The sequence below is a fragment of the Hyperolius riggenbachi genome, chromosome 4 (assembly GCF_040937935.1).
Source record: "Hyperolius riggenbachi isolate aHypRig1 chromosome 4, aHypRig1.pri, whole genome shotgun sequence".
In the NCBI taxonomy this organism is placed as follows: Eukaryota; Metazoa; Chordata; class Amphibia; order Anura; family Hyperoliidae; genus Hyperolius; species Hyperolius riggenbachi.
In genome coordinates this window covers 291,214,712-291,238,946 of record NC_090649.1, presented here as the reverse complement: position 1 = coordinate 291,238,946, position 24,235 = coordinate 291,214,712, and the positions used below count along the sequence as shown (strand labels likewise).

The window sequence follows — 24,235 nt, the reverse complement described above, 5'->3', positions numbered from 1 at the left end:
AGGCAAGCTGTATAGTCAGCATTCCATGAATACAAGATATCAGAATTGAACATTATTGATTTGAGTTGAGAAAGTGCAATAAAGATACAAAAGAGTATGCTCATAAGATAATAAATGGATGAGACCCAAGACTCAATATGGACCCAAGATTATCAAACCCATTTGGGTCCATATACAGTGGGATGCAAAAGTTTGGGCAATGTTGTTAATCGCCATGATTTTCCTGTATAAATTGTTGGTGGTTACGATAAAAAATGTCAGTTAAATATATCATATAAAAGACACACACAGTGATATTTGAGAAGTGAAATGAAGTTTATTGTATTTACAGGAAGTGTGCAATAATTGTTTAAACAAAATTAGGCAGGTGCATAAATTTGGACACCACAACAAAGAAATCAAATCAATATTTAGTAGATTCTCCTCTTGCAGAAATGACAGCCTCTTAAAGTGAACCTCCAGACTAAAAATCGACTCAGCAGCACTGAAAAGGCCTGGGCCCATATGCAATTAACTTTTTCTCCTGAGTTTTCACCTAGGTGATATTTTTACAACTTGTCATAAAATGCGGTTTAAGCCACCAGCAAGCAAGAAAATACTCAAAATAAATTTGATAGTACTTTTTCCCCAACTTTTGTGTACTTTTTCAATTGTAAAACGCTGAATATTTAGTTTAAAGAGAATATGTAAATTATCTCCAAGGAGATAAGTCAGGTGAAAAAATGAATTGCATATGGGCCCTGGTGTTTCTTTAACAGTTTCACAGCATCAGAACTTTGTTTCTCTTATAGAAGCCTCATTTTTAGCTGCACAGAAGAAAACTGCCCAGGCAGTTTTCCCCTTATGCTGTGCAAAGCATGATGGGATCTCTGATCTTGTTGTTCTCGTTCTGCTGTTTTGGGGCAATTTTTTTTTTTACATTTTGAATTTGACATTTGAAGCCTAGTGTGTGCAGCTGGGAGGGGTTATCAGGACACAGGACAGTTGGAACTGTGCCTCATGCTCCCTGTCACCTCCTTTAAACCAAAAAGATGGCTGCCCCCATGACAAAGATGGCAGCCCCCATGAATCACAAACATTTGCTTGTTCTTTTAAAACAGAGTGTGTAAAAGCTTATATTACCTATCTATTCTAATTAACATAACTAATGTAATTTAATGTAATTTAATAACAGTATGTTTGTTTAGGCTGAAGTTCCCCTTTAACACTTCCTGTAGGTTCCAATGAGAGTTTGGATTCTGGTTGAAGGTATTTTGGACCATTCCTCTTTACAAAACATCTCTAGTTCAATAAGGTTTGATAGCTTCTGAGCATGGTCAGCTCTCTTTAACTCACACTACAGATTTTCAATTATATTCAGGTCTGGGGACTGAGATGGCCATTCCAGAATGTTGTACTTGTTCCTTTGCATGAATGCCTTTAGTGTATTTAGGGTTGTTGTCTTGTTGAACGATCCAGCCTCAGCGCAGCTTCAGCATTGTCACTGATTCCTGGACATTGGTATCCAGAATCTGCTGGTAATGAGTGGAATCCATGCGTCCCTCAACTTTGACAAGATTCCCAATCCCTGCACTGGCCACACAGTCCCACAGCATGATTGAAACATCACAATATTTTATTGTAGGTAGCAGGTGTTTTTCTTGGAATGCTGTGTTGTTTTTCCTCCATGCATAACACCCCATGTTATGCCCAAATAACTCAATTTTAGTTTCATCAGTGCACAGCACCTTATTTCAAAATCAAGCTGGCTTGTCCAAATGTGCTTTAGCATACCTCAAGTGGCTCTGTTTGTGCTGTGGGCAGAGAAAAGGCTTCCTCTGCATCACTCTAGCATACAAAATTTCCTTGTGTAAAGTGCGCCAAATGGTTGAACGATGCACAGTGACTCCATCTGCAGCAAGATGATGTTGTAGGCCTTTGATGCTGATCTGTGGGTTGACTCTGACTGTTCTCACCATTCGTCGTTTCTGTCTATCCGAGATTTTCCTTGGCCTGCCACTTTGAGCCCTAACTTGAACTGATCCTGTGGTCTTCCATTTCCTCAATATGTTCCTAACTGTGGAAACAGCTAAAATCTGAAAGACAGTTTTCTGTATTCTTCCCCTAAACCATGATGGTGAACAATCTTTGTCTTCAGGTCATTTGAGAGTTGTTTTGAGACCCCCATGTTGCTACTCTTCAGAGAAAATTAAAAGGGGAGGAAAACTTACAATTGACCCCCTTAAATACTCTTTCTCATAATTGTATTCACCTGTGTATGTAGGTCAGGGGTCACTGAGCTTACCAAGCCAATTTGAGTTCCAATAATTGGTTCTAAATGTTTTGGAATCAATAAAATGACAACAGTGCCCACATTTATGCACCTGCCTAATTTTATTTCAACAGTTATTGCACACTTTCTGTAAATCCAATAAACTTCATTTCACTTCTCAAATGTCACTGTGTGTGTCTCCTATATGATATATTTAACTAACATGTTTTATCGTAACAACCAATGGTTTATATAGGAAAATCATGATGATTAACAAGGTTGCCCAAACTTTTGCATCCCACTGTATCCATCCTGTATGTGATAATAGTTGTGTGTTTTACATGTGTAAACGTAGTAAAATTCTCAGTGTTGCATGAAGTATACTGATTTCTCACACTCTGAACAGATGTTTCCTGCAGCCACCAGTGGTCAAACAACACATACAAAGTAGCCACCACCACAGAGATATAAACTGAGATCAACTTTTGTAAGTTGTACGTTTTTTATTTCCATCAACAAAACTTTGAATACAGCAACTTTAGTTGCTTGGTACTTGCACGCAGGACTCTTATGCACTCTTATGCATACTTTTATGTGTCAGCACATGACAAAGTGCGTATTGCAGTTTTACAGTAATTCCGCACTCTCCACACCCAGTGTTTAATTGAAGGAAATTAAAAAAGAACTTTGCTTTACTTTAAGACAATAGCTCACCCCAGTTTATATCTCTGGCACCTGCTTTGTATGTGTTGCTTGACCACTGGTTGCTGCAGGAAACATCCTTTCAGAATGTGGGAAATCGGTATACTTGATGCAGTGCTAATGATTTCACTACTTTTACTGTTTGACCATTGTGGATTAGCTACCTCTAGCAGCTCATCTATCCATTTACTCATCTGTGTGACTATAGCGCCTATACTTATCGTTTACTACATGTTTTACTTGTGTGCTATTTACCAAATAATTACATGTGTGTAACTAATTTTTGGTTGGAAATGTGTGTTTAATGTATGGAAATTAAACATTTTGATCTGCCTACCTCCCTCTTGGATCCACATCATTTCCTATCATGTCACTTCCAGCATATCTCCAGAAAGCACCAAGAATATTGGCAACGGCAGTGTGAATGCTCCTTAGTTTCTGCTGCGCTTGTGTGTCCAAAGTGTTTCATCATACCTGGACCTCACCAGAGGACATTTCTACTCGTGGCTCCAAGAAGGAGAGAGTGTTTTACGTTTGATGTCTGTTTATTGAATAGACAATGTAACATTTGAAATCCTGTTAAATAAAGTATTTTCATTGTATTTTTTGTCTGGTAAAATGTCACACATTTATTGCTCCAATATCTAACAAGGAACAAGTTTATGTTCATACATATTCTGTATTTTAGGAATACAGCTTCTGTTGACACCAGACCAATTAGCATACTAATTCTTCCTGTCTTAACAGTCAGTTATTTCTCTCCTAACATATAAAAAACTATTTCTCTCCCTCCCAATCCTAACAATCACCCCAAAATTGTGAACATAAAATACCGTTACTAATTTCCCTCCATTTTCTAGCACCCCTCCCCCCAAAAAAGTAAAAAGCAACCTTCCCCTACTGTAACTCCATCCATGTCCTAGCAGTCTCTCCTCCCCAATATCTAACCCATATCTCTACCACCTCTCAAAAAGTAAAAAATAAGGCCTTCTTCTACAATACTGAGATAGTTTTAGTGCAGCCGTGTTTGGTTCCACGTTGAAGTTAATAGAGTACTCACGGCATGGGATTGATCCTGCACCAACCATTTCTGTGTTGGATTGACCTGTATGCAACATAAAAATGATTATCAAAGCCGGATCTCTTACCTACTTAGTACAAAGAATGAGCGGGTGGAGTGAAATTCAGTTTCGTCTAAAGTGAAACTAAGCAGCATTAGTTGACATATGTCATGGCAGTGGGGATTAACTCATCTTGATGGCTGCCTCTGGTGTCAGAGCTCCATGCCCCTCTACATCCCTGTGTCTGCATGGGTTTCCTCCGCCACTCCAATTTCCTCTCACATCCCAAAAACATACAGATAAGTTAATTGGCTTCCCCCTACAATTGGCCCTAGACTATGATACATACACTACACAATACATACATAGACATAAGACTACAGTAGGGATTAGATTGTGAGCTCCCCCGAGGGACAGTTAAGTGAGAAGACAATATATACTCTGTACAGCGCTGCATAAGATGTCAGAGCTATATAAGTACTAAATAATAACAATAATAAATCCTCCTGATGTTTTCTGCTTCACAGCCACAAGGGGGGAGTATCGGTAGAGGAGGCAAGAAGTATTACTTAGTACATTAGATTCTTTGTCTGTAATTATCTGTATCTTCCTTGAACTTACCATCTGTAGTGGCAAGTTGTGGTAAGCAAAAATCCTCCCAGCATATACATTTTCACTGGCCCAGGAAGATACAGAACTTCTAAATAACTAAGTCAGTTACTGCTGATATCTAATTAATTAACCAGTAGCTAAAGGCTTTGAGTAGCACAGTTCAGTCCTGGATCAGTACATATTTTTCTTAAAGAAGACATTCATTCATGAATAATAGTAAGCAAGATTAAAATCCATCCTGTTATCAAAAACCTTTTTATAGTACTACATTCTATGTTAGTTAATCACATTGAAGAGTCATATGATAAAATTTGGGAGAAATTTAGTGGGTGAGGGGAGACAAAGAAGGAACTGGCATAATAGTAAGAAAAAAAGGCAAAAAGAAGAGGAGGAATAAACAAGTGAAAAAAGAAAATAATGTAAGAGTTTAATGGGGATTGAGGAATAGAGGAGACCAGACAATTTGCTTTCAATGAACTAAATATATTTTATTACAAATACAATATAGTTACTAATTGTGACATATCTGTGTGAGTGAAGTGAACATGTTTACTGTTGAATTGTGTTCTTTATCTAACACAGAATTTTCATCATTTCATGTATCACGCCAACAAATATTTTTGTATTATTCCTTATACTATACGATGTAATTCCACCTTTCTGACAAAAATAATGTAATGTGTTGATTGTTAAAATAAGGGAAGATACAAAAAAATTACATCTACAGATAACATTGTACAACATTACATTTCTTCTTTTCTTTTGTTAGCATCAGTCCCTAGTGAAATAACCTGCCTCCAGTGAAATCACTGAACATACTTGAAAAACATTATGCATAACAGTTAACTATAAAGTATATGTTGGGAGCTGTGAGAATCACATTGCTCCATTCTTTAGAAGCAGTTGTATTTATGTGTTTGAAATGGAAATGCAAGGAAATTTGAAAAAAAAACAGGCATGTGTGTGTGTTTATGTGTATGTAAAGCAGCAGTAATTTATTTACAGATAGTAAATAACTCAAGTAATCAAAGTCAAACACTATTTTAAGGCACTTTGCAGAAAAGGCCTGCTACTTATTTGTTTAATGAAAGCCAAGGTTATTTTTTTGTGTTTTTTTTATCCTGAAGGTATTTCTCAAACTAAACAAAAAAAGGATAAAAACTGAGTAGGCCAATGCAGCTTGCACTGACATGGTCACATCTCTTGCTACCCCCTTCTGATTATCCATTCTGAATTTCCAGGAAAAGTAGACAGCATGAGTCATCAGGAAGGAGGAGTAAGGAATGATGATGTGGAAGGCAGTAAAAGTCTAGGTAGACTATGCTAAATCATAGTGTTATTATAATTTAATTTCCCTGCACTTCTGAAATAGCTTTGTAGAAGGTAGAGCAGATTATCAGGTTAAGAAACAGCAAGTGAACTGTAGTTTTTTTTAACACTTTTGCTTTAGGCTATAACTATAGACTCAAATGCTTGGACTCACTATAGAATGATTTTAATTTCATTCTGATACTGTGATTAAATAACTATGTCATTAGGTCATTAGTTTGCTCTAATAATTTGATTGCTGGAGATTGTCCAAAGGCTAAAACTGAAATTTGAAAACAGTATTATAGTCTCTTATAAGTAGCATTCTACTATAATGTGTTTGTTCCAAGATAAAAATTAGATAAATTGCTGGATATCTTGATTGAACAGAGTGTTGAACACCTCATGTGTCCATGCTCCCAACTTTTTCTTTTGTACTATGTACAGTGCTACAGAAGAAGTTGGAGCTATAGAAATAAAAAGCACATATATATACTGATCATCTATAGAGAGGACACATTTTTAATCATCTATGCTGGTGATCATATTATGTTAGTGGACTTCAACCAACCTCCGTCTTTAAGACAGGGGGAAACATACAATCTCTGTGCAGATAGTGTCCTGGCTAGGATTCAAATCAAGGACCTAGCTCTGCAAGGGGAGAGTGCTATCCACTACTCACTATGCCATTGTGCTGTATATAGTTACTGTGCTACTATGAAGAAGGTAAGATGAAAGCTATATTGCTAAGTTAACAAAGTGCTTATTGACGCGAGGTAGTAGGCATAAACCATCAATATTCTAATCAAGTAATTAGGTTTTTTTTGTTTGTTTGTTTGTTTGTATTAAATCATAACGTTACTTACTTTTGAGTTTACATCTTGCAAACGTATTTTATGCTAATGTAGTATACAAATTTGGATAAAATTATTCCACCTTACTAATTTTAATTAATGTATTAACTGGAGCTCTCCCGAATATTGTAATAAACTGCAAGCTGGCAAAAATGATTTGTATGAATTATTTGCAGTAAATTACATAAACCAATTTGTACATAAGAACATAGATCAGAGACAGATACATTTTACACAGAGTTGCTTTCAATGCTAATTTTAAGAATCCTTTTATACAGTTATATTCCTATGGGACTATCACACTAATTTAGGCCTTGTTCACATTATAAAATGTCAGTGCTATCGCAAGCACCGGTGATTTATGTGGTGATTTTGAAAGTGCTTTTACAAGCAATTTAGACTAGAAAAGTACTTATACAAGCTCTTTTCTAAGCGCTTGTATGGAGCGATTGTTTTTTCCTGACGTCAGGAAGTGAAGTATTTATTCATCAAAGTGCTCGGGAAATCGCAATACAAAGAGCTTTTTCAAGCACTTTGCGATTTCCCAACACCTTCCATTGAGCTCAGAAAATGGTACATGTAGCACATTTGTGATATTAAAAAATCCAAACGCTCAAATGTAAACACTCTCATAGGAAATCATTGCACAGGCGCTTTTATTGCCAGAGTTAAAAAAGCAGCAAACGCTCAAAGTGTGAACAAGCCCTGATTGTGGTGTGTTGTGTTCTATCAGCATGATGCAAAGCATGCAGAGTGTCTACAAGGCAACATGCCTGTTTACATTGGTAGTGAAGCATACTTTAATTGTACTGTATGACTCACTGTATGGTTTCACCGTAACGGTACCCCGCAATGCAACTTTTCAGCTAGATTGCATTGCAATTGCATTACACATCACAACACAATTTGTATCTTGTAAAAGGAGCCTAAAAATCTGTCATAATATACTAAAACTTTGTGCCCTTCATCCTCAAAGGCAAATAAAGGCAAAAGATGCTTCAGTTAATGACATTTATTTTAATAACTGATTTTCTCTTAGTTTTCTTAGGACTGCAGATAATGAATGTATTGCATTGCTAATTATTTAACACAGTAGTGTTAAGATGTTCTAAGATCTTTAGTGCTTAAGATGGTCAGTGAATGGAGTGTAAGTGTATGCAGAAAGTCAAGGCTAGCATCAGGAGTGAGGTGAAGCAATTACTCCAGAAAAATGTCCAATCTTTAAAGAGTGAAATGAATGTGAAAACAGTGATAAGTTTTCATGGTAAACTTATACATGAACAGTGCTTTCACCAAACGTACTATACTCCCTTAAGGCTTTTACAATTTTCTAGCAGTTTGTTAGTAGAATACTGGAGGTGTGGCATTGGCCCAGGCAATTTTAAGCATGTGAGCTGGGACTATGTAACCAAGCACTATGAGTAAGTAAGGTAAGGTTGTCTCCCTTATTAAAAAGAAATTACATCTTCCAAAAAGCTGCACTTATAAAGGCTGTTTGCTAGATATGATTGAAAAATTGCTAATTTATCATAACAGGAAACTACTTGTATGCTTACTATTCTTCTATGCTAAAAAGTTATTTGCATAACAGGAAACTACGTGTAAGCTTACTATTCTTCTATGCTAAAAAGCTATGCTAAAAAGTTATTTGCCCTGGATGGGAAGAATAAGGCGGAGCATCCTTTTGATATCTGGGTCAGTTTGGTCAATAAGGCTTTTCCTCTGGACAAATTAACATGGCAAATTAGGGGTGTCCATAATAAATTCTATAAAGTAGGGGCCCCTTGGGTAATCAAGTTTAAATAGAACATGTGGTACAACACTAGCCTGCACTCTTACATATTCAAGGTGATTCAGAAGAGGAGTGTTATGGCTCATTGCAGAGAAAAGAAAACTCTTGTATAAAGCCTTTTTGATTTTTTTATCAGGTGTCTCATGGGTCTACTGATCTGTCAAATTACAATCCCCCTTATAAAAGATTCTCATTTGTTCAGATCAGTTTACCAATAAGGAGCCTGAGTAGGAGTATGTCACAATAGTTATAGAGGGACCCTGTGTTGTATACCCTGTGTATACCCTGTGTATACAGGGACCCTGTGTTGGAATGGTGGGGTATAGGAAGATCCAGGAAGCCTCTTGACCATTCAGATGTGTCCCACTTGAGATATGTATCAAATTGTCAAAAGGAGTACCGGCGCCTTTAAGGGATTTCCAGTGATAGGATCTATGCAATACATAGTCAAAAATATTCAACCTAAACAGTCTTCAGTCAATATTGCAAATGGTGTGCAAGTATCAGGTTTCCTGTAAAATTACAGCTCCAAATTCCTGCACTGTGTTTTGGAGCTGTCATTTTACTGGAGACCTGGTTAAAATACTTAATAGATTGTCGTATTTGCAAACTATTTGAGATATTGACCAAAGAAAGACTGTTCCAACTTCCAACTGAGTTTTTTGACTGTGTACTGCATTGATCTTATCATTGCAAATCCATTAATGATGCAGGTACACTTTTTGTCTTTTTGATGCTTTGTGACCCATTGAGAAGTGGGTATATGCCAGCTGCCTATGTTATCCTTTTGAAGAGCTCTTGCCTCGTTTTCCTGTATGAGATATGTGTGTAACTCTATTTTAATTTGCTTCAGGTGCCCTTTAAACAATGACTGTCTTAATAATGGGGGATCGGGTGGGGCATGTTTAGGGTTAAATACTTATCTATCCTGCTACCATCCATCCTAGCAAGTGATCAAGGCATGGCGTGTTTTTTTTTTTTTTTTTTATAAAATGCTGCTACCTAATTAGCAGCTGTCAAACTGAGGTTGGGCCGCGACAATGGCAGTGGAGGTTTCCAAAACAAAAAAAGCAGTCTTTGGAAACATGGTGATGACTGCATTGCCAAGGAGGGGGTTTGATTAGGTAAAAGTTTTACTCCGTGACCCCCACCCCCTCCATGTCATGACAGGCTCTGTCATTTTTAGCTTAGGGCCCAGAGAAAATTCCTCAGTAGTCTTTTTAGATGCCTATAGTCTCTGTAAAATGTATTTGTTTTTGCTTTGAATATTTCCATATACATGTGGGAGCATGTCAGCACCACAATAGCAAAACATGAAAAAGAACCGCTAGTTTATTAATAAAAAGAATAAATCCTTATCAAAACATTGGACATGCAATTTCTACGATTTTGTCCATATTTCTAAATATGTCCTGCTCAGAAGCCTGTGTGTATATCGTGTTTACTTTTCGATTGTAGAGATATAAAAACTGTGTCTGACATATGTGGCGTTTTTATTTTAATTCCAAGTCTCAAGTGTATAGTTCTATTGCTGGCTAATACAGATGTAGGTTATATATTTTTTTAAGTGATATGATTTAGATATTGCTGTTTATATTACGGATAGTTTCCCCTTTTTTGTTTTTTTTTTTAAACTCTGCTGGGAGAATGTAACTGCTTGTTGTTATGACTGCATATGATCAAGCTTAGGACAAACTGTTCATTGGCTGTTATTGCTTTAACTGAAAACTATTTTGTAAATTGTATAATTTGCAAAGGTTTTAAATAATTTTCACCTAGGTGTTTTTTTCACACCTAGTCATAAAATCCCTTTAAACCCCCAGCAAGCAAGAAAATACTCAAAATAATTGTGTGTAATTTTTCAATTGTAAAATGCTGAAAAGATTATTTAAAGACTGGATGAAAATTATCTCCTAGGAGATAACTCATGAGAAAAAGTTAATGACACATGGGACTTGATATCCTAAAATAGCAATCTCATTGACAAGCTCAAGACTTGATGCATTAGTGGTATATTGCATCCCCCTTCCAAAAGTGTATAAATAACTCGGGCAGTCCCTTAAAAACTAATTATATGTACTGTGGTCAACTTTGAAGAGAAAACATACATACGCCTGTGGGCTAATGATGGTAAAGGAAATATTAATTTCAGTCCCATTTATGTATGTATAGTAGTTACTCCCTAGAGAGCTTATTAGTTTCTATAGGTTTCTCTGTAACTATGTATAAAAACACTTTTTTAATTCATGCATGACTATGCTGCTATCATTTTTATCTCTAGAACCTGAAGTAGAAGATGAAAGACTGCCAGAGCCACTAGTAATAGGTAACCACATGTTCCATGATATACATTTTACTTGTTAGTTCATAGTTTATGTTTTAGAAGACTAACCAAATGATATAATTGTAGATACTTAATGTGTCTGAATGAACATGTTTTACTACAATTTATGTTACAAATTTGGTAGATTTTTACTAACCTTCTTACATTTTGCTACAGCTATTAAAGAGGGCCTTCATATTTAGAATGCCACACTGCAGCCATATAAAAAGTGGATTGGTTAAAATAAGTGTTTGCGTTTAATTGTTTTGCTTTGAAAAGAAGAAAATGGTGAATATGACATGTCTGCTGACTATCCCAGAATTTTTTTTTAGCAGAAATGGTTAAACAAATCCCTTTCTCCTGCTAATCAGCTTCACATCCACATCCAAACTGAAGATAACAGTATCTTTGTTTGCATTCCAATGTTGATACATGTGTGTAAACACAGTGTAACAAGTGAAAAGGAGCTCTCCGTGAAACTCACAAACACACAAACAGCTCAGACAGGCTAATTAGAAGATTTTTATATATAATAAAAAGCAGTTTGAATAAAATACAATGCCAGGTTTCAGGGCATGATAAACTACACTTTGGAAACTTGGAATTTGTAAAAACAGACAATATTACTTATGCACAAAAGCAAATATGATAACTGTATGAGTAATAAAAGGTAGGAAAACACAATTTTATTGAATGTTATGTCGGAGTTTCAGACCACTTTAAAGAGAAACTCCGACCAAGAATTGAACTTTATCCTAATCAGTAGCTATTACTCCCTTTTACATTAAAAATCTATTCCTTTTCACAAACAGACCATCAGGGGGCGCTGTATGACTGCTATTGTGGTGAAACCTCTCCCACAAGAAACTCTGAGGACCATGGTACTCCTGGAAGTTTCCAGTCTGTGAACCTTGTTGCATTGTGGGAAATAGCTGCCAAAAAAGCATGCAACAGCTACATCACCTGCCAATAGTAAAAATGTCACCATGTAATAAATGTCAGAATGTAAATCAGGGATTTCAAAGATTTTACAATGGACAAACACTGACTAAATCATTTATACAAAATTATTGTAAATAGGAAGCACTTTTTTATTACATTATTTTCACTGGAGTTCATCTTTTAGGAAAGAAAAAACACTACATAATTTCAGCCTGGAAAGGAATGTGATCACAACCTTCAGACACAACTGCTCCCTCTTAAATCAGTGTGTTGCATTAGAATCAAAGCAATTTAATTAAAGGAATACTATCAATTCACATATTTTTTTCAATTGACACAGGAATTGTTTGGGAAGTGCTGCTAAGTACTGGTGTATACATTTTAGTAGCAACTTCTTTGTTTACTGTTAGCAAAATACTTTCAATCTTTACTGACGTCAAAACTGACGGCTGACTGAGCCATGAGGAGAGGGGAAATTCCCCTCACACTTGATCAGTTATCTCTATGTGTAGCTCTGTGTGTGACAGAGAGAGAGAGCTACAAACAGATGCAGCTCCTGTGTCCTTTGTTTCTGACTGAAGTGTCTGAAGAGAGCAGAGGAAATGTAACTAATTCTCACAGCTTTTTCATACAGTTTTTGCTTTCAGAGTTTGATATGTTTGATATTCGCTTTCTGTAGTCTGATATGCAACTCTGGCTGTGCATTGAAGCAGACACCCCTTCTGCAATTGATTTGTCCCAATATAGCTAAATCCTACCCTCAATAAATTACAGCTTTTGCCTCTGATATTTAACATGAAAAGTAGTAAAATGTTTACACAGCTACTTAGACATTATTTGCACACTGTCATTTTAGAACACTTGGGTATCGATAGTATTCCTTTAAGTCTTAAAGTCTGTTTTAAAAACCTAGTGAAGTACTTTGCAGACCTTCAGTGCCCCTTTTGTTTCTTTAAGTAAAATTGTTTTCTTAAAGAAAATTGTGCATACTTTATATGTTAGGCTAGGTTCACAGTGGGACATTATGGTCGCATGTCCAAAAGTCTTATAACGCTGCTTGGAGCTAGCCTTGTAACATGTTGCTGCACTGCTCACTCTGGACAGGACTTTCAAGACCTTTTTCGATATACAGTACAGACCAAAAGTTTTGACACACTTTCTCATTCAAAGAGTTTTCCTTATTTTCATGACTATAAACATTGTAGATTCACACTGAAGGCATCCAAACTATGGATTAACACATGTGGAAGTATAGTACATAACCAAAAGGTGTGAAACAACTGAAAATATGTCATATTCTAGGTTCTTCAAAGTAGCAGCCTTTTGCTTGAATTACTGCTTTGCACACTCTTGGCATTCTCTTGATGAGCTTTAAGAGGTGACCTGAAATGGTTTTCACTTCACAGGTGTGCCCTGTCGTGTTTAATAAGTGGGATTTCTTGCCTTATAAATGGGGTTATAAAATTAGTTTTAAGCCCCTGGTATGCTATAGGTGGTAATGACTTTAAGTCCTACATGGCCTATATGATATTCTTGTTAAGCTCCTGGAATTAAAGCACATTGTCCACTCTTCCATCACATTTTTTAATGCTGTATTTTAAATCAATTGTGGTGGTCCACAGAAACAATATTGTGGAAATTGTATTACTGTCAAAATGCTGTATTTGAGGACCTAACCACATTTCTATTAATGAGAAATGAAAACTAATTCTTTCAGAGGCAGTCAAAGAAAAAGAAGAGGAAGAATTGCCTGTGATTCCACCAGGTACTTTCATACAATACAATCTACAATTATTTTTAGATGGCTCAGATTTTCTAAATCAAAATGCTCCCTAGAAAGTCATTAGGCTGTTAGTTGTCTACAAAACCCCCCCCAAAAAACTGCTTGCATGTTTTGCTGCATTATCGTGTTCGTAGGGGTCTCTTTCTTACTGGATATAGGAGTCTCTTACATCATGTATAGCTGTAAGTGAACTGTGTTTAAGAATCGGTGTTTAAGAATCAGCCATTGTGAATGACAGGGTTGTGGACTATGCAAGCAATAAAACCTCATAGTTACCAATGTGGAACAACAGCTGCACAGATATAGCAGTTAGGATTACCCTGAATACAACTCCATGGCTATTAACAAGGACATACTTAGAGAAAGTGAAACTGGTTCATGTATGATATATCTGACTGTAAGGGTGATTTCCACTAGGTGTGTGTTTGCTTGTTTTTTGCACACAGAAATGCATTAGATTGACAGCTTACATTAGTCAATGGGTTTGTTTACGTATTTTTTGCACACTGAAAACAATTGCAGCATGTCTTTTTTTATTTTTATTTACATTAATATCTTGCTTTAAAATACATTGTGCTGCTAATAAAAATATGCACATTATGATCTAAGCTAAAAAAAAATATATATATATTTTTTTTTCATGACAAAAATGTAGCTTTCCTCTAACATTACCATAGGGATATATTATCACTAAGTTGTTTTTTTTTATGTGCACTGTTAAGTTTCAACAGCAAGACCAAAAATAATTGCACAATAAATTTTATCGGAAGGAAGCTATAGTTTTGGAACACTGTTGACTGAGATAAAGCAAAATAAGTGTTAGGAAGAATGGGGTAGTAGTTGCACATAAGCTGGGACTCTTGCCAATATTCTGTATATCTTTAAGGGGGGGATGATAACACCATACAGCAATCTATTCAAAATTGTAAACTTATTTTGGAGAAATATGTTTTTTTTTTATTTGTTTGTTTGTTTGTTTTTACAAAAAGCAAGTTTGCATTTTACATATTTTAAAGTGGATCCGAGATAAACATTTACTCATTGCATCATCGTGCTCTCCTTACATGTAGTTTATAGGGCACTCCTCAAGCCAAATACTTTTTTTTGTTTTAATACACTCATTCTCTTTAAACTAAACATGCCTTGCCCACAGCTCCTCCAGCACCTAGGCATTCTGAGTCCCATGTAGCAAATGCTCATGGGAGCTCAGATGGTGGGGAGGAGGAGGCATTATCTGCAAAGATTTCAGAGGCAAGGGGGTGAAGAGGGGAGGAGGAGAGGGGAGTGGAGTTTTCACAGGCGGAGGGGTGGAGATGCAGAGCCACTAGCTTGTGTAATGACAAGCTGAATATGTCTGCTCTCATTGTATCACAGGAAAAAATAACTATATACTGTTGAAGCTGTTTGCCGCTATTATTATTATTATTTATTGTATTTATAAAGCGCCAACATATTACGCAGCGCTGCACAATAGATAAATGGGTTAACATACAGGTAGAACATACGGAAACTCACAACAAAACAAGATCATGCAAATGATTTGATAACAATACAGTGTCATAGGTCAAGATAGAGACTGTTCGAGTCTACAAGAAGGGTGGTTGTGAGTAAGATTGCATAATCAAGATGGATACATTAGGGAGGATGGCCCTGCCAGAGGCTTACAATCTAAAGGGTGGGGTGGAGACAATAGGTGCGTCTTTTGAGAGGGGGTCTAACAGAACATATTATGATACTGGTGTAGGGGGGTATGCGAGCGTGAAGAGGTGAGTCTTGAGAGCTTGTTTGAAGGTATTAAAGGTGGGGGCGAGTCTGACGGCTGGTGGGAGAGAGTTCCAGAGAGTAGGGGCAGCCCTGGTGAAGTCCTGCAATCGTGCGTGTGACTGAGTTATGCGTGGTGCGACTAGGCGCAGGTCATTGGAGGATCGGAGGGGGCGGGCTGGTATGTGCCTGTGGACCAGATCAGAGATGTAGGTCGGGCAGGTCTTGTGCACTGATTTGTAGGCCAAGCACAGGATTTTGAAATTGATCCTAAAGCTGATGGGGAGCCAGTGTAGTGCTTTACAGAGCGGAGTTGTAGAGGCACTGCGGTGAGAAGAATGTATCAGTCTGGCTGCCGCATTCATTACCAATTTAAGTGGGTCAGTACGGTTAGAGGGGAGGCCAGATAAAAGAGAATTGCAGTAGTCTAGGCGGGAGATGACAAGGGCATGGATAAGGAGTTTAGTGGTGTCAAGTGACAGGTAGGAGCGGATCTTGAAGATGTTGCGGAGGTGGAAGTTGCAGGATCTGACAATACCTTGGATGTGGGCTGTAAAGGAAAGTTCAGAGTCCAGAGTAACGCCTAGACAGCGGGCTTGGGAGGTAGGGTGGATAGTAGTATTTTCAATAGTGACGTGCAGATCTGGGAGGGGTGCAGCTGTGCGGGGTGGGAATATTAGAAGCTCAGTCTTGTCCAAATTAAGCTTAAGGTACCTGGCAGCCATCCAGGAGGAAATGGATGTGAGGCAGGCAGAGACTTTGTCCATGGTAGAGGAGGAGATATCTGGGGTGTGGAGATATATCTGGGTGTTGTCGGCATACAGGTGATAGTTGAAACCCATGGAGGAGATGATTTTACCAATTGAGGCAGTATAGAGTGAGAACAGGAGTGGTCCTAGGACGGAACCTTGAGGAACACCAACTGAGAGGGGTGTAGGAGCGGATGAGGAGCCATTGAAAAATGTTGTGAAGGAGCGGTTGGAGAGGTAGGAGGAGATCCAGGCTAAGGCTAGGTCCTGAATGCCCATTAGCTGCAGGGAGTGGAGGAGGAGGGAGTGGTCGACAGTGTCAAATGCCGAGGAGAGGTCCAGGAGGAGCAGGATGGAGTATTTACCTTCGGCTTTGGCAAGGGCAAGGTCGTTTACCACTTTGGTGAGGGCTGTTTCTGTAGAATGGGCTGTGCGAAAACCAGACTGCAGGGGATCGAGAAGGGAGTTGGAGTTAAGGAAGTTGGTCAGGCGTTGTTGGGCCAGGCGTTCAAGAATTTTTGAGGCAAAAGGGAGGAGAGAGATTGGGCGGTAGTTGGATGGCAGAGCAGGGTCAAGTGAAGATTTCTTTAGCAGGGGAAGCACAGTGGCCTGTTTGAATATGGAGGGGAAGATGCCGGTGGAGAAGGAGAGGTTGAACAGATGGGTGAGGACAGGGGCCAGATCAGAAAAATGTGGGCGCAGAGAATCAGATGGGACCGGATCTAGGGGGCAGGAAGTGGCAGGTGAAGTTGCCAGCAGCTGGTTGACTTCCTCCACCGTGACAGGATTGAAGGAGGTAAGGGAGGAGAAAGAGGCAGGAGTCGGATGTGGTGGGGAGGCGGGGGCGATAGAGTGGAGGAGAGAAATATCCCTCCGGATTGTTGTAATTTTGTTGATAAAGTAGTTTGATAGGTCAGTGGCTGAGAGGGTGGAGGTTGGGGGGGGAGGTGTGGGGTTAAGTAGGGCATTGAAGGTGGCAAAAAGACGACGTGGGTTGGAGGCTTGGGTAGCGATCAAGTGAGTGAAGTATATCTGTTTACTATCAGCGAGGGCAGTATGGTACGTCTGCAACTTGGTCTTGTATCCCAGGAAATCATTGTTGTGGCGGGATTTCCTCCATTTGCGTTCTGCAGCTCGTGTCTCATTTTGTAGTTTTTTTGTGAGGGCAGTGTGCCAAGGTTGGGGGTTGGGGCGACTGTTGGTACGAAAGGTCAGGGGAGCCGCATGGTCTAAGGCTGCGGAGAGGTTACTGTTGTATTGAGCTGCTGCTTCGTTGGGGCAGGTTAGGCTGGGGAGGGAGGAGGAGGGAGAGTGGAGGGGTGTGGCTAGTACATTGGGGTCAAGGTTGCGTAGATCTCTCTGCCAACGTCCAGTTTGGGGAGGGAGACAGGGGGTGCTGGATGGAGTGAGGGTGAAGGTGATGAGGTGGTGGTCGGAGATGGGGAATGGTGTAATGTCCAGGTTGGTAAGTGCGATGGCTTTGGAGAAAATTAGGTCCAAAGTATTACCAGCACTGTGGGTTGTGGCATTAGTATGCTGAGTGAGGCCAAGGGAGTTGGTGAGTGAGAGAAGCTGAGTGGCAGCAGAGGTGGTAGGCTCATCAATTGGAATGTTAAAGTCTCCGAGGATGATTGTTGGGAGGTCGGAGGACAGGATGTGTGGGAGCCAGGAGGCAAGGTTTTCTAGGAAGTGCGATATTGTACTGGAGGGGGGGCGGTATAGGACTGCAATAATGGCTGGGAGGGGATGATAGAGGCGGATAACATGGGCCTCAAAGGAGGTAAAGTAAAGAGACGGGGGAGGGGTAAGGACACGGAAGGTGCAGGATGGGGAGAGGAGTAGGCCCACCCCTCCCCCAGGCCTGTTATCTGGTCTTGGGGTATGGCTGAGGTGTAGACCCCCGTACGATAGGGCTGCAGCTGCAGGCAGGTCAGAGGGGGTGAGCCAGGTCTCGGTAAGGGCAAGAAAGGTGAGGGTTTTTGAGATAAAGAGGTCATGGATAGTTGTAAGCTTGTTGCGGATAGATCTGGCATTCCAGAGAGCGCCAGATAGCGGAAGAGATTGTCTGAGTATGGGGCGGATGGGAATGAGATTGGGGCGAGAATGTTCGTGGGTATGGGGAGGATGGGAGGTGCGGCGGGGAGAAGGGCTTGGTGGGTGAATTTGGTTGTGGTGGGTGAGGTGGGAAGTATGAGGAGGGGAACGGGGGGGCTGGGAGACCGGAGTGGGCCTGGGGTTAGGATGTGTGGTGAGCAGTGGACAAGGGACCAGGGGGAGGAGCAGATGGAGCCAGAACATGAGGCACCAATAGGGCGGGTGATCAGGGGAAAGAGGAGGCGGTATGAGGGGGGTACGCATAATGATGTGTTGGGGATACATACTGTTGCAATGGGAGTGGTGGTGAAAATAGGTAGGGAAAATGGTGTAGCAGAGGTTGGAGGATACTTGGTGGTGGGCTTACCTAGGGCAATGGAGCAACGTTTAGTCGTTATCAGTACAGTGTGTGTTTATTTGGTGGGGTGGCTTGTAGGCTGTGCAGTTCAGAATCAAAGGCAGAGATAATCTAGATAGACAGCAATAGTGTGCAGCAATATAAGCAAGTTACAACAAAGTTAATGTTACCTTGATGTGGTGCTTATTTCTGCTGAATTACTGGTGAATTCTGGTAAATTCGTTGTTGCCCTTTGAAAACTGCCCTTAGAAAGCGAACCGACTTGTCGAACCGACAAGGCCTTTCTCCTTATATACACATAGCTAGATTTGCTGTGTAAACTAAACTTTAGATAGATAGTTAGATATATAGACAAGCAACTTATTATAGTAAGTTTTTCATCTCAGATCCACTTTAAGTGTTTTTCCAAAATAATGGGTTACTTTTTATACTAGTAAAATTGTACCACTTTTCTTCATGAAAATATTTGATTCTTTTAGAGCCAGAACAAGAAAGAGAAGAGGAAGTTATTGCTCTGCCAGCCCCTACAGGTATCAGCTGCAGGATTTTTCACACTTCTACATTATCCAAAAGAATAGGTTATCCATGTACATTTATGTATAACAAATTATTTCTTCAAAATCTAAAACTGCAAAAGTAGACCATAGAATGATTGCTTTAGTTGGAAATCATGCCACATATAAGTTTCTGCTGAAATTGTGTAAAGGTGCCCTTTGTAATACCTATGCCTCTGACCCATATGTGTAGTTCAGTGATGTCTCCATTGAGCAAGACCAAATGTAATTGCTTCTATTGGGGGTAGAGGAAGACACAGCACTAGCAGTCACAAGACTGCAATTTCAGTACTCAAATAACGGTTTGGGGGTATTTTTTATGCCATTGCATTTTAGCTGAACCTTGAAGTCAGGTACAGGTCAATGTAAAGGTCAGTTAGCCTTTTAAGTGAAAATATTTAATCTTCCACCCTATATTTTCAGTACTATGAGTATTCATACTAAAGTCATCATAGTTAAATGAATGATTAATGTGACATTTTATTTATGAAAATACCAGTATTCACTAGGGCAATTGTAATGGAGTTATTGCTCGTATAGTTGAGGTCTGTTCTGCTAAGTTCATGTTGTTCTTAGCTCTATTCCAATATGTTGCATCGTTACACATTCTTGCCTTCTCATAAGGTGGAAAAATAAAAATGTTTCTGTGTATGAAAGCACAGGAGTTAGCTTTTTTACTATAGAAGTACAATTTAAAGGACCACAATTGCAAAACACTTTGTTTTTTAAGTACCCTAACAGTAGTTACTGCATACATACAGAAGTCATACAGAATCACTGTGTATTTCTTTTTAACTGTTAGTGGAGTTTTTTAAGATCCATGTGTGCCCTGTACGCTGGCTCAGTGCAGAGACGCTGATGCTGAACTGACAGGCTCTGGGAGCTATCTAAATAAACAGTCTTTTTTCCCCATCACCCTCCGTCATATAAATTACCTGGACCACTTGTGCTGTTTCCCCTCTGGCTTGGACGCATATCAAAGGACCCCCCACACTTTCCCCCTGCAGTAAATTATCAAGGCAGCTTTCTGCTGCTGGAGCCTCATGGAGTACAATCGCCACAGTTAGGGAGTGTGATTAAAAAAATACTTTATTTAGTTATTTAAAACAAAAGTTTGCTTTCTCAAAACAGAAAGAATTAGCGATAATTCAGGTTGGAGTGAACTTGAGATGTCTCCCAGTGCATCACTGCTGAATATACGCAAATTAACCTTTGTTGCCCTTAGAAGCTAAACACACCTCCAGAACCGCTGAAATGCAATGATGTGTCAGCTTGTTAATTTGTAAAGAGGCGTAATAATCCAACATGCATACAGACTGTTTCGGATTGGTTGATCCTCATCAGTGCATGGCATGGATTAATTTGTCTCTATGAAGTAGGGCTTGAAATACCCAGAGGTAGGGATGGTCGCTGAATTCTGTGGAATTAAGAATTCCGTGATTCCGGCCGGAATTTGGTGATTGCTATATCACTATAGCAGAATTTCCACGGAAAAATATGAAATTCCTCGGAATTTTACGGAATGCAATTTTTTTTTCCCCACCAAACTCATTTCTACCTAATAAGAAGAATTTCTGCTCAACAAACTTCCTTATTTCCTCCCTTCCTCCTTCCTCCTCCGGAGGAGGAGTGTCTTGTCTTTCAGGGAATTGTAGGATTTCAAAGCGGTAGGCCTGGGTTTGATTTCTGGCCAATGTATGTAAGCTGGCTTTTGAAATCCTAAAATTCCCTAAGCAAGCTCATTTTTCTCTTGGATATATCACAATGGGACATGCTAGGCTGGCTTCAGCATGTAGCATTGTAGTGTGTTGTGTTGATGGTATAATGGTTAGGATAGCAGCCTACAGAGCGGTAGGCCTGGGTTCGACTCCTGGCCAATGTATGTGAGTTGGCTTTTGACATCCTGCAAATCCCTAAGCAAGCTCATTTTTCTCTTGGATATATCATAATGGTACATGCTAGGCTGGCTTCAGCATGTAGTGCTGGTGGTGGTATAGTGGTGAGGAGAGCTGCCTACCAAGCACTAGACCTGGGTTTGATTCCTGGCCAATGTATGTAAGCTGGTTTTTGAAATTCTACAATTCCCTGGAAGACAAGACACTCCTCCTCCGGAGAAGGAGGAGGGAGGAAGGGAAGAGGGAAGAAGAAACAGGGCTAAGGGAACAGTCAATAGGGTCTATGGGCTACCATATAGCATAAACAAGGTTCCATTTGCGATTACTTTAATTTTTCCGCCGGAATCCAGAATTCCGCGGAATTTCACAAAATTGCGGTGGGATTTTCATAGCCAAGCTATGCGATTAAATTGGACAGTTGAAACCTGTTGGTGCCCATGTGATATTGTGATGCAGTGGAATTTTCATAGCGACGGAATTAAGCGCTGGTGGAATCAGCGAATTCCGGCAGAACGGAATTTGCTCTTTCCGTTCATCCCTACCCAGAAGTACAGACTAACTAGAAAGTTCATGGTGACCCAGAACTCATTGCAGTGTGTAAGGGGCTACAATGGTCCTAAAAGCCCCCTTACTAAAATTCTCTGGAAAACAAAAGTTTGCTTTCTTAAAACAGAAAGAATTTGCGATAATTCAGGTTGGAGTGAGCTCCAAAATGTCTCTTGCAGAATCCTGTCAGCGGTCTCTGCACTGAGCCTTGTATCACAGCATACAGGGTTCACATGGATCTTTAAAAAAAACCACTAACAATTAAAAAGAAATATACAGTGATTATTCTGTATGTATGCAGTAACTACTATGGGGGTACTTAAAATTGAAGTGTTTTGCGATGGTGGTCCTTTAAACTGACATATTTGTTTGGTTTGATCATTTGGTTTGATCATTTGATTTATTAACCATTTATTAACCATGTTAATACTGTTGTAAGTTTAAAGTTTAAGATTAGCCTCCTTAGTGGTAACCCGAGTCAGGCTTGGGCCGGAAATCTGAAGCTCAGAGTGGTAACCCGGAGCTGGAGCCATGGGAGGTGTGTAATGTGCAGGGCTGCCGCATATCTATCTAGCGGTAGGATTTTTAGGGTTTAAAAGCATGTGAAAAAATTCCACCGCTTTCAGAAACCAAAATACGGAAATAATCATACTGCCAGGGAGGTTAAAGAAGCAAACTGTCAAAAATATAGAATTTTCCATTGACAACATGTTCTGCCATATTTTTGTTTGCAATTGCTAAAAACTTATTTTTTTCTTTAGAACCTGAAAAAGAAGACATACAGGCAGTTCCAGTACAAGCAGGTATTGTGTTTGTAATATGAATACTGGTCAGAAATTAACATTTATAGTTTGTTTCAGTTTATTTTCCATATTATTTTTAAATACACATATCACTCATTCAATGTCCCAAAGCCAGATCTCCTGCAATAACAGCATTATATGTGCTGGAAAATGACACAATCAACATTAAAATGAATGCTGCCTTTCCTAAGATTCAGGCAACTGATCCCCTTAGCTGAGCCTGGCTTTCTGTGATACACAGGTAGTGAACCTAACTTTTGGCAGAATGCTCATCCTCCCGGCCACAGAGATTTTTCATGCGTGACTTTGAAAAACACATTGCATTGCTACTTTACATGCTCTTCCTTGCAAACTTCATTTAAACTTGCTTTAACTGTAAACAATGACTTTTTTTAAAGGTAACCCAAGGTTAGAGACATATGGAGGCTGTCATATTTATTTCCTTTTAAACAACCCACATTGGCTGGTATGCTCATCCACTGCCTTTAATACGTTTAGTCATAGACCCTGAATAAGCATGCAGATCCGATGTCTCTAGTAGACAAGTAGTAGAAAGCAGTCACCAGCCATCCAGATGCTTTTGGTCATTGTCCCTCTGCCTCCAGGAGCAGCAAGCAGAATTTCCAAGAGAAGAGACCCAGCTTTGTCTTCAAATGTATTTCAAGCTCTTTATTTTTAAAGCATCAAAAGCATTAAAAAAGGGCAAGTCTATGCGACGTTTTTGAGAGGAGCCTCCTCTCTTTATCAAGCTGACAAGCCCTCTGAGTACATACAATTTCAAACAGCTTTAAATAGTAGTTGCTCCACTGGGGAACCAATCAAAATGGTCTGGACGCCCTGTCGTCAGCCAGTCAGGCTAGGTTCCTAAATGTAAGCCCTCCCATCCGGTGGAGGACCTGGTAGGGAACTGCATCTATTTTTGTGCTCCAACCACTTTAAAAAGACCGCTGGAGTGCCGACCAATGAGGGCAGAGCATGTCGTGAATAACCTTTTGGGGACCACGGATGTTGAATCAACGTCCAGCAGGTGGTGCTACCGTTCTGACTGGACGTTGATTTATTGTCCGCGCTAAAGAACCGTCCCGACGCAATCGTGTGCACCCGAGAGGGGAGATTAAGCTGTCATATGACAGCTGACAGCTGACATCTCCCCTCAGTGATCAACAGCCATCGTGTATGGCTGCTAATCACGTGATCACTACGATCGCCGTTGGATCGTAGTGATCACTTTGACAGTGGCGGCGGCAGGGGGGAAAAGAAGAGGATCCACTCACCTCCCTGCTGTTCCAGTGATGATCGGCGCCCCCTCTGCTCTGGCCGGCATCTCTGCTCCGTCTGACGTCAGCGCCGGGTCCCGGCTTGATGACGTCATCAAGCCGCGACCCGACCTGAGCGTCATTTGGAGTGGAGATGCCGACTGGAGAAGAAGGGGGCTACTGCGGCTCATCGCTGGAACCTGGAAGGTGAGTGATGGCTACTGGCGTAAGAGGGGACACTGCCCAGCCAGCCACAGACGGGATCCGGCCACCCAACCCCCCCAAACGCGCGCACCCCTCTCTACCGCAAAATGCCTGGTCCTTAAGGGGGGTTAGGTGGCCGGTCCCGAAGTGGATAAAAAACATCATATAACTGACGCACGCGTACATCTGCAGTGGAAATATGCATGCGTGTATAATGGTGCGTATGCATAAGATCAAACACGTAAACAACCCGGAAGCGTAAATCAACTTCAACACAGACATTACAATCCAATCGCCTATACAGGTAGCGCTTAGAATTTGCATTTTCAAGATGCTCCATTCCCCTAGTTGGTTTAATGTAAAGAATACAGATTAAATCACAAATTA

The 24,235-nt window shown here is 39.9% G+C and overlaps 1 protein-coding gene across 50 annotated transcripts in view; it reads left to right on the top strand.

Moving 5' to 3' along the window:
• The window catches only part of LOC137503854 (titin homolog), a 1,065,379-nt gene that overhangs the window by 566,034 nt on the left and 475,110 nt on the right, over positions 1-24,235 (top strand). For 48 of the 50 annotated variants that reach the window (XM_068231415.1, XM_068231409.1, XM_068231432.1 and 45 more), the window contains 4 exons: positions 10,862-10,906; positions 13,563-13,610; positions 19,070-19,120; positions 22,347-22,388. In XM_068231415.1, coding sequence (XP_068087516.1) covers positions 10,862-10,906; positions 13,563-13,610; positions 19,070-19,120; positions 22,347-22,388 — 186 coding nt within the window. The remainder of the gene's footprint in view (positions 1-10,861; positions 10,907-13,562; positions 13,611-19,069; positions 19,121-22,346; positions 22,389-24,235) is intronic. The other 2 variants (XM_068231447.1, XM_068231430.1) reach the window with 1 other exon arrangement.